This window comes from Doryrhamphus excisus, linkage group LG8, assembly GCF_037039965.1.
Source record: "Doryrhamphus excisus strain RoL-2023G ecotype Guam linkage group LG8, RoL_Dexc_Guam_v1.1, whole genome shotgun sequence".
Classification (NCBI taxonomy): domain Eukaryota; kingdom Metazoa; phylum Chordata; class Actinopteri; order Syngnathiformes; family Syngnathidae; genus Doryrhamphus; species Doryrhamphus excisus.
Window position 1 is genome coordinate 6,528,618 of NC_136364.1, and position 16,951 is coordinate 6,545,568.

A 16,951-nucleotide genomic window follows, 5' to 3' on the forward strand; every position below is an offset into this window, starting at 1 on the left:
AACTTAGTGTACAGATGGTATAGTTTATATACGAAGGAACCAGTACATGTTGGAATTAATTTCCTTTCACTCATTGCTGGCAGCACTCATGCAGCATATCTATCTATTCATAGACTAAACTTCTTGTTTCACCCTGAAGTGTAATTCTTCATCTTATGGAGGCATATTTAGACAATTGTATTCTTCTTACGTTGTAGAAGCTTTGTGTGTTTCTCAGTTACTCAGGTTTCCCTTCGGGTGTCACGGCGCACCGAATATCGTGAATGTTCCATTCATGTTCAGACAAATGAATTGAATTTTGACCTTGACATGTTTCGACTAGGGCTGCACGGCGGACGAGTGGTTAGCACGCAGACCTCACAGTTAGGAGACCAGGGTTCAATTCCACCCACGGCCATCTCTGTGTGGAGTTTGCATTCGTGGGTTTTCTTCGGGTACTCCGGTTTCCTCCCACATTCCAAAAACATGCTAGGTTAATTGGCGACTCCAAATTGTCCATAGGTATGAATGTGAGTGTGAATGGTTGTTTGTCTATATGTGCCCTGGGATTGGCTGGCCACCAGTCCAGGGTGTACCCCGCCTCTCGCCCGAAGACAGCTGGGATAGGCTCCAGCACCCCCCGTGACCCTCGTGAGGAAAAGCGGTAGAAAATGAATGAATGTTTCAACTATCATCTGCAGTCTTCTTCTGGAGGGTCAGCCACGCCCCTCTATTTATTTGATGATCTGAAATATTTAAGTGTGACAAACAAATAAAAGAAACAAATAAGAATCAGGAAGGGGGAAATACTTTATCACACCACTGTGTATGCTCCCTCGTCCCCATTTCTACTTTATTCTACTAAAATTTATCCGCATAATATTATTAGTTTATTGTTGTAAAATTGCACCTTTTTCTCTTAATATTTAGATTTTTTTTCATAAAATTACAGCAAATTTCTCTATTTCAACCTTCTTGTTTTTTTGTTGTTATGAATTTATTAACATAATATTTTGACTTTATTCTCATAACTTTTTGCTGCCGTTTTTATTATTAGTTTATTATTGTAAAATTGCACCTTTTTCTCTAAATATTTTGATTTTTTCTCATAAAATTACAGCAAATTTCTCTATTTCAACCTTCTTGTTTTTTGTTGTTATGAATTTATTAACAAAATATTTTGACTTTATTCTCATAGCTTTTTCCTGCCGTTTTTTGTTTATCCTTGTATTATGATTGCAAAAGAAAAAGAATATTTTTACATATTTTTATATATTTATATATTTTTTATTTATATATTTTATTTTTATATTATACTAAAGTGACATAATTGTTCCTCATAAAAATTACAACGTAATTCTCAGAAAATTACAACTTTTAACTGTGAGATTACATTTCTTTCTCTTGATATTTTGGCTTTATTCTTCCATTCCGTTCCATTTTTCCTGTTATGTATTTATTGTATTTGGAGATTGTGATGAAACAGACCCGGCCCACACTTTCAACAGCTGAAAAAGATTACTCATCTTATATTCCAGCCAATACGGTAACGATGAATACAACTACCCTAAGAGGTTCACCAAACAGAACATCCTGCCGGGTCCACCTCTCTAAACGTCATGGTGCCACCTAACCACAAGCAAACACAGCAGTTTGACATGCTATCTTCTACCCCCCCGGAGGGGATTGTGCCCTGAAAATCAAAAGACATTACCCAATTAGCGCTGATCAATAACTGTAGCCTGTGCGCACACACATACACACACACGCGGAGCATGGTTAATGTGCGCCTCTGGCCGGGAGCGCCGCCACTCTCAGCCAATGAGACGCTGAAAGAACTCTTGACATTCTTCTTTCTCGTCACAGCAAAGTGTCTCCTGCTGTCGCTAGGCAGACTAGTGTTCGCTTGCAGGTCATAGAGAGCGGTAATTTGAGGGAGATAAGCAGTAGCATGACAGGCAACCTTAATTCCCCATGGGGAACGGTGCACTTGGTCACCCTGGTGTTGGAGTAATATGGCACTGGATGCATGCATGAGCATGTTCACAGATAACGCCATCCACGCTTCTCCGTATTCATCAGCATGTATGTCAGCATGGTGCTCGCACACGTGAACGGAAAGGGAATGAAGCACTAAAGAAAGGCGGCAGATATCTGAGATATTACATCTCTTCAGGGGAGTTCAGCGGGCGTCATAAGAGTGTAAATTGCATTCCCACCCCCACCACCCCATCGTTCTCCTCTTAGGACCGGGAGGATATAATGACCCCCGGCATCGAGAAAACGGTCACAAATTGTTCCGTCTATCTAAATCTAGGAGAGCATGATGGCATGATGAGGTTTCCCATCAAGACTACATCCTGCTTCGTTTTATTTTGCAAAATGATGTCAAATATTGACACTTCTCTCAATTGGAGGGGGATCGATAATGATTCAGCAGGCCTTGTTACGCATCCATCATCCACTCATGCTGCCTCTCAGGTGTTTGAGCACTAACAGGGATAGCGGAGAGTGGATGGTTTTATCCTTTTGTTAAAAAAGGATTTAAAAAAGGAGCAACGGGGGGGCCAGCTGCTGTTCCTTTTGCTTGAACTTGAATAGCTCACTTTTGGCCCCAGGGAAAATAGGTGCAAATAAATGTTGCAAGGAACACGGTCTGAATAGTAATTAGTAGCAATCAGTACATGGGTACTATAGTTTGTGTATCTACTACACTAGAATGGGGTAGCATGCGGGAGGTTAGGCATTGAATGGAAATGTGAATGCGCAATCATGTGCACGTGCGTGCAAACACGTGCACGCACACAGTTCAATTGTTATATAGTAAATAATGCCATAAGAAGGAATCCTACTGTGCAGAAATGCATTCATCAATATGGGAGGTGGTGATACTTGGTGTAAATAGTGTATGAATCACTGAGGTAGACAAATGTAGAGCTGAGGTCACCAAAAAGGTCAACCTTAGTAGCACATAGCTCTGTATGTCAGGTCAAGGCTGGTTACCTATCCCCATTAACGGCAACAATTAAGACTTAACGCCTTTTAGACATGTCTTTACTTGCCTGATATTGCTGCCTCCACTCATCCCTATCGTCCCCCTTCATGCCAACAGGGCCGCTGTTCAAGGGAGAACTGCAAGTACCTGCACCCCCCTCCCCACCTGAAGACCCAACTGGAGATCAACGGAAGGAACAACCTCATCCAGCAGAAGAACATGGCCATGCTGGCCCAACAGATGCAGATTGCTAACGCCATGATGCCTGGCACCCAGCTGCAGCCTGTGGTAAGAGGACGCACGTGCACACCTATCTTATCGGGGGGGGGGACAAACTCTTTCTAGCAAGGGCCACATACTGAAAAATTAAAAGATATTTTGTAAACCAAAAACTGCATAACAGACTTCAGTTTATGTTTTTTCTTTCCACCATTTTGTTATTTTTTTGTTTTAATTTTCCAAATTTAATATTTCTTATTAGTGACCTTTTGTAAATTGCCTTCTCGTAATATTATGATTCTATTGACACAATTTGACTTTATAGTTCATATTTTATTTTATGGGCTGCACGGCGGTCGAGTGGTTAGGGTGCAGACCTCACAGCTAGGAGACCCGAGTTCAATCCCACCCTCGGCCATCTCTGTGTGGAGTTTGCATGTTCTCCCCGTGCATGCGTGGGTTTTCTCCGGGTACTCCGGTTTCCTCCCACATTCCAAAAACATGCTAGGTTAATTGGCGACTCCAAATTGTCCATAGGTATGAATGTGAGTGTGAATGGTTGTTTGTCTATATGTGCCCTGTGATTGGCTGGCGACCAGTCCAGGGTGTACTGGGATAGGCTCCAGCACCCCTCCAACCCTTGTGAGGACAAGCGGTTGAAAATGAATGAATGAATGAATTTTATTTTATTTTATTTCAGCTTTATTCTACAAAAATATTTCCTCATAATATTACTGTTATATTTGTAAAATTACAATTTTAACTTTATTTGTGCCGTTTTTGTAGTTTTCTTTTTAAATTCTATTTTTAGAATGTGCCACAGCTCAATAAAATAACAGCTGTGCGTCGTAAATGGTCCCCAGGCCACACTTTGGACACCCGTGGCCGATACAGGAATTTCGCAATTTCACTCCATCATGGTTTTTCAACGATATTTGAATTAATAAATCATGTTAGTTTATTATTAGTAAAGAAATGTATCTGTATATTTAAGCAAATTGTATATATTTGTATACCTAAATTTAGCATTTTCCAGCATAAAAATGCTAAAATAAAAATTGCTAAACCATATGTTTTTTATATGATAATGCAACTCCACGATAAAAGAGAGTTTGGTGCAGTTTTTGGTGTTGAAGAACTTGATCAGGTCCCTCTTTGGTCCATTTCGAGGCAGCAACTACAGTACCCTTTCTTCCACTTTCATTTGCTTCATGACACTACTTCCGACACTATTGGGACTGAATGTTCTCATTAAAAATCCAAAGCCCTTTCCCTTTGCAAGTATAATATTTGGCTTCCCATCAGCCTTTTTAATCATACCCCACCGTGGACACACCCACAGATCGATCCCCACTTGTGCACGCATGCAGTAAATCACACCTGACTTCCCTTTTGTGAAGACATGCAGGTTTTTGTGGGTCCATGTGACCATGAGAATTGTCAAGACTGTCTGAGCATAGAGTGAATTTGTATGGCACTATTTAAAACAGGTTGTTTGGACACACACACGCTTGCACAGAGGCCCACTTAGCCCATGGCTTATCGCCCTCATCATGTGGAGAGCCCCTTGGAGAGGAACAGAGCAAACCATGAAAGGGTTTAAACAGGCAATAGATCTCGGTGGGACTGCAAAGCCTTTCCATTCTGTTTGTGTCATGGGGAGAGAAAAAGAGAAGGAAGGTGGCTAGACAGGGAAGGACACAGCCGCGGCCGAGGAGAAAGAATAGAGAGGCAAAGATAAATGGAAAAGCAGGTAAAGTGAAGGCGATAGAATGACAAGGGTGAGGGCAGACAGCAGTACTACAAAGTCAAGCAAACACCACCCTTGTTGTGTACACAAGAGTGCAAAAGGGTAGGAGCCAACACTTTTCTCTTGAGAAACTGCATCCTCTTGTGTGGTTTTATCTTTTTCACCTTGGATTTGCTCGTCTACCACATTTGTGTATTATAAACACACACGAGCCACCAATCTAGTAACTCATTCATTCACTAACTAATGCGGTGTCAACAGGCACAAAACTAGACGTTTCACGAGTCCATGAGGATGAAACAAGACTCTAAGAATTTTTTTAAGATTCTACTATATATATATATATATTTTTTTTTTTTTATGACTGGACAAAGCAACTCTTTTACTTACTAAACAATGCAGGTGTGTTCTCAAATCTTTATTGTCCCACAAATGGATGCGAAAGGGATATTATTGTCAGCACTGTTTTAGACCAAATTAACCACTAACATTATGGTAATATTTAATAAAGGCTGAAATGAAATGAGGGAATTATGACATCATAGTGATAAATCTGATGAATAGCTTAGATAACCAATAATTTAAGCCTGTCATAACTTCCCTTACCTGTAAACAAACCTTCACTGTCTCAGAGACATTCCTCGTGCTAGTTGGACCAAAAGCTCCATCGAGCACACAAAAACCTTAGCAGTCACCTGAGATGTTACTGGACCGCAGCTTTTGAAAAGGGCAAAAGGTTAGGTACAGACCTCCATGGCGTCACACCGACTGCTCGGAGTGTGTGCCCGAATAGAGTGCACCTTGCTGGGCCATGCAGGTGGCTCCTGTCGCTCTATACTCCGGTTCTCCTGACCTCTGTAGCAGCAGGCCGGCTGTTCGGAGCATGTGCCCGAATAGAGTGCACCTTGCTGGGCCATGCAGGTGGCTCCTCTCGCTCTATACTCTGGTTCTTAAACTACACTTGCAGTGAACACACACCATTTTTGTGAACTCTGTGCCTGCCTGAAAGGAAAACAAAGGGTACACACGCTAGGAAGCACTGTAGCCAATATAAGGGACTGTGAAACAGTAGAGAGAGATCCAAAGTTTTGTTGATTTATTGATCAACCAGCTCAGGTCTTCACTGAATCATTCAGCACCATCACCCACCCTCTGCTGGTGTAAACATGTCATTACATTAATTAAATACTGCATGTAGAATATAGTAGCTAGTAAGATCAATAATTAACAAAATTGCAAATTTTACAATTCTGGATGTAGCATTTCCAACCTCCTACACATGTACATGGCAATATATGGAGGCAGACAAAATTTATTTATTTATTGACGCATTTTTTTTTCTTGTGACACCCCAACTAATTCACCTGCTCACCTCATTTACTGACACCCCCTTTTGCTATGTCACGCCCACGCCACACATTTCACTCACTCACTGCTTCATTTGATCACGGACTCACCCATTAACTCACTTCATCACTCAGTCACTCAATCAATCTGACTCAGACATTCTCACTGAGTCATTGGTTTGCTACCTGACTCAGTCAGTCATACATCTAATCGCTCACTCATTCACTCACTCACTGAGGTACCCACTTGCACTTTTACTCACTTTGACATTCTCTGATTGGTTCCTTCCCTAGCTTATTCTCTTCATCACTCAACTTGCACATCACTGAACATTGTCATTCACTGAAAATATAAATCTATATAAAAGTTCTATATAAAGTTCTATATAAAAGAGTGCGTTCATTCAGCGCATGCTCAGATATGACGTAACACGCATCTTGAGATGTTCTTCAGTAGATCTTTAAAAATGGAGGCGAGCAATCAGCACTGAACGGAAAGTTTGTTTTTGATCCAAACTAAATTTCAAGATTGGACGAAAGAAAAACTCACAATACGGAGTTATTCCAACAAGTGAAAGAAAAACTTTGGAAAGCCGGCATCACGTGAGGTTGATGTTTACGCTTTACTGCGCATGCACCATCGACTTCCTGTTTGATTATAGACAAGAGATAGGAATATTCCTTTCCATGTATACCATTGTTTTTGGAAAAGTCATTCGGAAAGATTCCATTCGGAAAGAGGAAAAACTCCTCATGTAAACGTGGCTATTGATTCATTTGTAGGGGTGTCACGAGGCACTCAACTCACCAGACAAGATGATTCACCAGATTGGGTATTGAGAAAGAGATGAGATTTTAAACTTTTGAAACATGAATTTTAAGAAAGTACAAGGAAAAAATATGACTGGAAAACTTTGTTATTTAGCCCAGTCACAAGACTATGCAGAGGCACTTTCAAATGTTTACTGTCCAACAAATTGACACGCAAAAATATTTTTGTCAATATGTTTGAGACCAAATAAACTACTAAAACGACTTTAAATAATAAAAAACAACATACAAAAACATACATTTAAGTGTTTATTTTTTGTTATTTTAGTTATTAGTTAGTTAGTTATTAGTTATTATTATTATTTTACTCCCCTGTAAGACCAAGCTCCGAAGCTGGGGAGACAGAGCCTTCTTCATCGCTGCCCCCACCCCTCTGGAACTTTTTGCCCCATTCACTCCGTGCTTGTCCCGACCTTCCCACCTTCAAAAAACAGCTCAAAACCCACCTGTTTAAATCCATTTTTAATGTCTAACTTATTATACTTGACTGCTGCGCCCTGCCCCGCTTTTAGCCTTGTTTTTAGCTCTGAATGAATGTATGGATATTTTATTTTAATGCATCGTTTACTCTAATTTTATTTCTTTTTTTTCTCTACTGTAAAGCATCTGAAAAGCGCTATACAAATAAAATTTATTATTATTATTATTTATTTTACACATTTAAGGCCATTTCTTACATTATGCCTCTTTGCTCAATTTTTCTACTTTTGTTGGGTTTTTGTTTATTTTATTTCTGCAATGCGCCACGTTCCACAGAAGGCCCCTGCGCCTCACATTGGACACCCATGCTCATTTCACTAGGAAGATGCGGTGCAGAAAGTGATTGTGTCCAAGCTCTACCTTCCTGGCTGGGTTGCATTGTGGAGGGTTTTTTACAGATTATGGAAGTGGAGCTCACTCCCACTCATAATAAAAATTTAAATTAAAAAATAAATATAAAAATTTAAATTAAAAAATAAATATAAAAATAAAAAATCATAAGTTTGGATAGTTTTATTTTTTGTCCTTATTTTTGTGATTTTTTTTTTTCACACAGACCTGAATTTAATTTGATGCATGTTTTGGAGTAATATGAATACATTCATTCATTTTCTACCGCTTTTCCTCACGAGGGTCACGGGGGGTGCTGGAGCCTATCCCAGCTGTCTTTGGGCGAGAGGCGGGGTACACCCTGGACTGGTCACCAGCCAATCACAGGGCACATATAGACAAACAACCATTCACACTCACATTCATACCTATGGACAATTTGGAGTTGCTAATTAACCTAGCATGTTTTTGGAATGTGGGAGGAAACCGGAGTTAGGAGGTCCTCCTAGCTGTGAGGTCTGTGCGCTAACCACTCGACCGCCGTGCCACCATGAATACATGGGAAATAATAATAATAATGTATTTTTTAGTTCAAGATAGACATAGACATAGACATAGACATAGACATAGACATAGACATAGACATAGACATAGACATAGACATAGACATAGACATAGACATAGACATAGACTTTCTTTATTATCATTGCACAATAATAAAGCAGTGAAATTGCCAACAAAATGTCGTTGCCTGGCTCCCGTGTAATAATAAATAATAAATATATAAAATAGAAATGTGTCCTACTCAGCCTAAAAGAGAATAAATGGAGTGTCCAGGTTGTACAGGTGTCCATCTTTCATCACTATTAGAGCTGTCAACTGTTTGTCTACTTTATTGACCAACCAAGCACATGGCCACTCAAACAGAGCAGCCATCGTCTTTATGCTATTTTGTAGTCATTTGTCATTATATAAAGGTCTCAATTGATCACTTAAAATAAAAAAAACAACTACTGGCAGCATGACACAACTATTGTTTTTGAGCTACTCCAAATCACTTAGCAAACTAGTCGACCCATTTGATGGTATCACCATCATGAGGCTGGAGGCTGTGTGTTTATGTTAATTAAACAAAAACATACAAATAGTGAATGGAGGACAAAGCATAATTAGTATCATGACAAGAGAGCAAAGTTGTTCACTTGAAAAAGTTAGTACAGACCCCATGAACGTGATATCCACTTCCCTGTGGGACAAAAACAAGCTCCCAACTAACCACGTAGCTTATTTGCTTTAAAAACAAAATGTCACTAAGGAAAAAAGTAATATTTGGTGGCTAGCGTTTGGTGTAGCCTGTATTAAGCTATTAAACTGAAACCACTGAGGTTTTGCAGACTAGTGTTGATTCTTGTGGCAATACAGGACAAAGTGCGTCCTTTGTCGGCTCAACCCTACGTGATACAGCACATGTAGGACAACATGTGATTGGCGTTGAAAGGCATTTATCGACATATGCCAATGTGTTATTTATAGAAATCACACAAAATATTGCCTGTTTTCTATGAAAAAACATGGTATACTTGCTTTATACTTTGATCACCTCTGCGGCTTTCAGTGCAGTATTTTCGGGGGAAGGCACTTGGCAGGCTGTGGTGAGTTTTCACAGCTCACGATGTGATCGTCAGGCAGGCGGCGGCTAATTAGCCAAAACACAGGACACATGCCTGTGATAGCCCAAACAGTGGTTGAATTTGTTGGACTGGATGGCCGGCAGTCATCGATGATGGAGGAAACTGGGTTTGCCGACTGCCGGGGGGGGGGGTGTCCTGCTGGAGCAGAGGTTTCCAGTTCATAATGTGAAACATGAGAAAGAAATGTATTATGAAATACAAAATGTGACTTCTGGATACAATTGGATACCATTCTGTTAATGTTCTGGTAAATTTTGTTTACCTTGGAATAAGATATGATTGAAAATAAATTTTTAAATTGAAATATTCATTAATTCATTCATTTTCTACCGCTTATCCTCACGAGGGTCACAGGGGTGCTGGAGCCTATCCCAGCTGTCTTCGGGCGAGAGTTTCTCGCCAGCCAATCACAGGGCACATATAGACAAACAACCATTCACACTCACATTCATACCTATGGACAATTTGGAGTCACCAATTAACTTAGCATGTTTTTGGAATGTGGGAGGAAACTGGAGTACCCGGAGAAAACCCGGAGAGAACATGCAAACTCCACACAGACATGGCAGAGGGTGGAATCGAACTCGGGTCTCCTAGCTGTGTGTCCTGTGCGCCAACCACTTGGTCTTAATTGAAATGTTTACATTTAATCTATATTATCAGTAGCGATACCAGTATTGGCCGATTTCCCTCGTGGATGATCCGTATCGGCATCATGAAAACCTTATCGGAGCACCTTGACCCGGTACTAATTGGGCGCCGATAGATCAGAGCATCCCTAATTTACATTGTCATTCAATCACTTACTCATCTCAACCACATGGTTGCCGTTTGATTCACTGACTCACTTGTAGGCCGAATCACTCCCTCAGTGGCTCATTCACTAACTCGGTCACTAATTGGCTCCTGACGTCTATGTTCACTTAAGCCATCGAGTCACTTAGTGTCTCATTTATTCACTTACTCATTCACTTAGTCGTGATCCTAATCCTAATTGTGTGCAAACTAACTGTCCATATAATAAGCACGTCATAAAAAGATCAGTCATTAACACAAGTTTAATTATGTGTTATAAAGTGAAGTCAGATGATTTAAAAAGCATCGTTAACGACCCTCTCATCCTGTTTGCATGTCAAATGAAAAATATCTTTGATGTTAAAGCGAGTGATGGTTTTATTAAGGCTGGTTATACTTAGGAGGTTAGATGTGTCACACATCAATGCTACGGTGTCAATTGCTGTGAAAAGGCACGCGGCGTGAGCGTAATGAATCTCGCACAACTGCATGAAAGCCAATTTTAAGCAAAACATCATTGTGAAATGATATTGCAGTCACGGCCGTGAGCAGGGTTCTCAAACATTTTACACATGACATCATTGCACTGATGAGGCCACATGACTGAGATTCATTTCAATGACATCATGTCTGCTCCGGCCAAACCTTGAGCCGTGACTCAACGCCTCAGCTGATATCACAGCACCTCCAGGGACGCAAATCCACTTTTTTCAAGTGCACCTTGTGATAAGATTTAAGCCTCCTGATGCTGCAGCTGACAACACTGGAAAATTTCATGCAGTTCTTCTTGATTTAATGAGTGGTTTTTTTTCTGCCTCTGCTGCTATTCGTCATTGTGTCTTGTTGGCAGGATCTCAAGGGACAGCTCTTAGACTGGGGCTCGGGTCAAGAACCTGCAGAAAAAAATTGCAATGTGTTAAGCCCACCTTCTCAGAGAAGAGAAAGGAAGGCTTGAAAACATTTCTTCTCTTTCATCCATCCATCCATCCATCCTTTTGCTATGCCGCTTATCCTCATTAGAGTAACAGGGGTATGCTGGAGCCTATCCAAGCTGTCTTCAGGCAAGAGGTGGGATACACCCTGGACTGGTGGCCAGCCAATCACAGGGCACATATAGACAAACAACCATTCACACTCACATTCATACCTATGGACAATTTGGAGTCGCCAATTAACCTAGCATGTTTTTGGAATGTGGGAGAAAATCGCAGTACCCGGAGACATCAGACGCACGTGCCAAATCTTGTTCCTTGTGTGCCAACATAATTACAGTTACACTGTATTTTATCATACCACTACAATATAGCACACCAAGTTACAAATTTCAGGAAAAAAGTCGTTTGAAAAAAGTCTGAATATGTCAATAATAAAGTCAAAATATTATGACAGGGGTGTCTAAAGTGTGGCTCTCTTTTATTAGATTTAAAATTTAAATTTAACAAAAAAGGCAGTAATTTTACTAGAATAATGTCACAATATTATAATGAAAGATAAAGTCATATTAGTTGCATGAAATGAAATATTAAAGAAAAAAGATTTTAAGTCATGACATTATGACACCAACAAAAACAATGTTTGTAAAAGTTGTAGATAAGTTGTAATGTTATGAGATTAAAGTAAATTAGAATAAAGTTACAATGTTATGGCAATAAAGTGATTGTTTCAAGTTGAAATAATTTGAAAAAAACAACAAAAACAACTGTAATTTTACAAGAATACAGTCAAAATATTTAGAAAAAAGTTCCACATGGAAGGATAAAATACATGTGTTTTTTAGATATTTGAAGTAAACAAAAAAAGAAAGGGCCAATATATTCAGAAAACAAAATTGACAAAAAATATTTAAGAATAATGTAAATTTAAAAAAAAGAATAAAATAAACAAAAAAATTTAATAATTTCTTTTTCACCTACATCACAAAGCTGAGATTTTTTTCATGAAATATTTAAAACTGTCACGATGTGGGCGTCACCCTCTCTTGACAGCTCCTTTAGTTTCCTTCCTTGCCTCTGTTCATGCCCTTATTTTGGTACTACTTCCTTTCTTGTTCCCTTCTGCTTTCTCTGACTCATTTCTCACACCTGTCTCTAATTTCCACTCTCCCTATTTAGTTCAGGTGTGTGCTCTTTCGTTTGTGGCTTCATTGTCTTTGTTTTTGGTTTGCCTGTAGTTGCTATCAACATTGCTTAAACGCCATTAAATCCCTTGTACCTACATTTTTGGTCCTGCACCAGTCGTTTCATCTCTGCATCCTGGGGTCGCATCGTAACACCCGCATGACGAACCGTGACAAAAACTTCTGAGCACATCTACATGTGTTGCTTTACAAAGTGGCAAAGTTGTATTCTTGCATTTTCCACTTTGTGTCCCTCGCTGGAAAATGTTTGGACAGCTCTGATGTAATATGATATGATACAGAGTGATTGAATACCTAGATACTTGATACAGTTTCAGTGTGTTGTTCCTGTAAAGTGAAAGAAAAAAAACAATCCCCAGATACCTGAAACAACTTTGATGGGCTCCAATCAATAAGGTTCATGTTTCAGAACACAGATTAAAAAAAATCGTTTCGCCACTGTCTCAGTGCAATCCCACATATCAACTAACAGCTAAAATTGATCTCTACCTCGCTCAACTGATGGATTTGAAAAGATGGGATAATGAATTTAATGTAAACATGTATTTTGGTCAGAAGCGATAAAAGCCAAATCAATGGAGAAAGAGTTGAGCTAAACACAAGCACAACTCTTGGAGTAAACATCATCTGATCATTTTTAGTGTCTGGCCAAGATCATGCAGGTATACTTGTGCCTCACCACACCGTGATTCAAATTTCGCACTCTGTGGTGTTTTTTTTTTTTAAAGTGTTTGCTGATTTCTTATTTTTTTGCATGTTTGTCACACATAACTGTTTCAGATGATCAAACAAATTTCAATAACAAATCAATGACAACACAATGGAACACTCAATGCCGTTTCTAAATACAACTTTTTATTCATTCATTCATTCATTTTCTACCGCTTTTTCCTCACGAGGGTCGCGGGGGGTGCTGTAGCCTATCCCAGCTGTCTTCGGGCGAGAGGCGGGGTACACCCTGGACTGGTCGCCAACCAATCACAGGGCACATATAGACAAACAACCATTCACACTCACATTCATACCTATGGACAATTTGGAGTCGCCAATTAACCTAGCATGTTTTTGGAATGTGGGAGGAAACCGGAGTACAACTTTTTATTATTAAGGGTAAAAAAAAAAATCCAAACCTAAATGGCGCTAAAAGAGATTGCCCCCTTGTTAAAACATAACTGAGATTGAGATCTATCAGTCTGGAAAAGGTTCTAAAGACATTTATAAAGCTTTGGGAATTTGATCCCCAAGACCTTTAGGAAAATACTCTGTGGTCTGACCGGACAAAAGTTTTTTTGGAAGGTGAGTGTCCCATTTCATGTGGCTTAAAAGTAACGCAGCATTTCAGAAAAAGAACATCATAGCAACAGTAAAATATGGTGGTGGTAGTGTGATGGTCTGGGGCTGTTTTGCTGCTGGAAGACTTGCTGTGATAAATGGAAGCATGAATTCTGCTGTCTGCAACACAACTTGGGTTATGCAGCAGGACAATTATCCAAAACACACTAGCAAGTCCACCTCTGAATGGTGAGGAAAAACCATATGAAGACTTTGGAGTGGCCTGGTCCAAGTCATGACCTGAATCCTGACCTTAAAAAGGCTTCATGCTGGAAAAGCCTCCAATGTGGCTGAATTACAACAATTCCGCTAAATTCCGCCCACTGTAAGAGACTCATTGCAAGTTATCACAAACACTTGATTGCAGTTGTTGCTGGTAAGGGTGACCCAAGCACTTATTAGCTTTAGGGGGCAATCACTTTTTCACACAGGGACATTTAGCCAAATCTCTCTTTCGTCCCTTTGTAGGGGCGGGACTTAGTTATAAGTCATTTTTTTGATGATTATAACACTCTGAGGATATCTGCATTACATGTCTGTTGCATGTATTAAAAAGAATTTGGAGCACAACCCATAGGGGGCGCCACAGAGATGTTTTACAGTGATCTGAATGAGAGATTATCCTTGACTTGGGACCCATTTTCTCATTCCACATGTGTCCACAGCCCATGTTTTCAGTCACGCCCAGCCTTGCAACCAATGCCAACGGTGGTGCCGCTGCAGCATTTAACCCTTACCTTGGCCCGGTGTCACCCGGCCTGATGCCTGCTGAGATCCTGCCCAGTGCTCCGGTACTGCTCACCAGCAACACCAGCGTCCCGGTTCCGGTTGCCACTGCTGCTCAGAAGCTGATGAGGACGGACAGGCTGGAGGTGAGACATGACAGACCTTACATGTGTTTTATTTTTTTACTAGACCATCGCACTACCACCACCATATTTTACTGTTGCTATGATGTTCTTTTTGTAAACTGTGGGGTTACTTTTACGCCAGATGGAATGGGACACACATGTGGATCATCAGGATGTTTTCTGGCAAAATTCACTCACGCCTCAATGTTTTTTTTGTTCAGCAGTGGTTTTGGTCTTGCAGGCCGTTGTTGCCCAGTGTCTTTCTTATGTTGGTGTCAAGAACACTGACCTTAACTGCAAGTGAGACCTCCCCATTAATAATAAAAACGTTCATATAAATACCGCATTTTGTGTTGTTGCCACTGACTAAAATTAAAGTTTGTTAACCCGGTAACATCTAAAACGTATCGTTCAGACTATTAAAGACACAAGTCAGAAATTGCTCCCTCAAACAGCTTTTGTTTGTAGATTTGATTAGGTACCCAGTACACAGTTTGTGTTACACTTCAAGCATTAGCATAATACGATCATTACCCAGACTTAAGCAAAGAGAAAGGCACATTAGTGAGAGGAGCTGCACACTTCCAAGTAGCAGGCAAAGTTTCACTGAATCGCTGCAAAAGTTCTAAAGAATCTCTTCATTCTTCCACGAAACCAATCAGTCACTTGAAGCCTGATGAGCGTTGCTCCAGTAGCGGTACACAACTAATCATTAATTGGACTGTAGCTCTCATTCATTATGCAACTCCGCCTGGGAAACAATCACGGCAGAATAACGAGCTAATCGCTGGATGCAGGCAGGAGGTGGGTGAGAATGTTAGGAAGGTTGCATTTAACGTGTAACAGTGGGTGGTCAGGTAATTGATGGTGGCGGAGGCTGGGGACGTCGGCGGGCAGACATCATGGGGCGTTGGGGATTGGGTCAATGACAGGAAAAATAGATGGCGGAGGGGGAAGGTGGATGGGGTGTGGCTTGGAAATCAATTTGTAGTTGTGGTCAACAAGGGAGAAGGCCAAGCACAGATCACAGAAGACAGACAGACTAGGGATTGGATTCCATATCAGAGTCACATGGCCCATTGGAGATATGAAGCCGCTGTAGGTTTTTAATATAAATGGTATGTTCTCTTTCCGGTCAAAAAAAATAATGTTTGAAACCTGATCCAAGCATTTCTAATATAGTTTCAGTTCATTTTGTGTGTGTTCCATTTTGGCCACTTGTACCTGCCATCTTATCCTGTCAGTCACTACCCAGTGGTCATGACCAGAAGTGACTGTAGGAACTGGTAAGGTAGAAACTCAGATCCACCATAAGTTGTAGGCTTTGCTTTGCCCTCTTCACTATAACGGACCTTTGCAAAGTCCGCATCCCTGTACATACTGAGGTACCTAAACACCTCCACTTTTGGCAGGGTCTCATTCTCAATCCAGAGATGGCACTCAATGTACTCTGATTTGGAGATGCGAACCGATCCATTGAGTGCTGAAGAACCCGGTCTGATTAAAAACCAGCAGGACCACGTCATCTGCTAAAAGCAGAGACCTCATCCTGCAGCCCACCAAACCGGATCTGTGCCTGTCGGTGCCTACAAATTAGATCCAACCCTCGCTGGAATTAAATCCGACTTATTTCCAGCAATGCAGATCAAGCTCTGACACCGATCATTGAGGGAGTGAAGTGCCTGAATTAGGTGGCTACTCCCCACAATATTCCTTAAGGAACATGGTCGAATGCCTTCTCACATGTAGGCTGGTTGGGAAAACTCTCATGCACACTAAAGGACCCTACAAAGAGTGTAGAGTTGGTCCACAGTTCCACAACCTGGCCTGGGAACTCCTCAGAATCCATCACAAGGAACCAGATGACCTAAGCAAAGACGAAGGTGGATGGATGGAGACGTGTGTTCCAAAACTCAATTATCATTAATTTTCTACCGCTTATCCTCTCAAGGGTCATGGGGCTGCTGGAGCTTATCCCAGCTGTCGAGAAAGAGGCGGGGTACACTCTGGACTGGTGGCCAGCCAATCACAGGGCACATATAGACAAACAACCATTCACACTCACATTCATACCTATGGACAATTTGGAGTGGCCAATTAACCTAGCATGTTTTTGGAATGTAGGAGGAAACCGGAGTCCCCGGGAAAAAAAGACGCATGCAAGGGGAGAACATGCAAACTCCACACAGAGATGGTTGAGGGTGGAATCGAACTT

General features: G+C 40.8%; 1 protein-coding gene across 6 annotated transcripts in view; it reads left to right on the forward strand.

Moving 5' to 3' along the window:
- LOC131134153 (muscleblind-like protein 1) overlaps positions 1 to 16,951 on the forward strand; it is a 91,727-nt gene that overhangs the window by 52,225 nt on the left and 22,551 nt on the right. For 4 of the 6 annotated variants that reach the window (XM_058079082.2, XM_058079090.2, XM_058079081.2 and 1 more), the window contains exons 3-4: positions 3,092 to 3,262; positions 14,551 to 14,757. In XM_058079082.2, the coding sequence (XP_057935065.1) occupies positions 3,092 to 3,262; positions 14,551 to 14,757 (378 nt within the window). The remainder of the gene's footprint in view (positions 1 to 3,091; positions 3,263 to 14,550; positions 14,758 to 16,951) is intronic. The other 2 variants (XM_058079087.2, XM_058079088.2) reach the window with 1 other exon arrangement.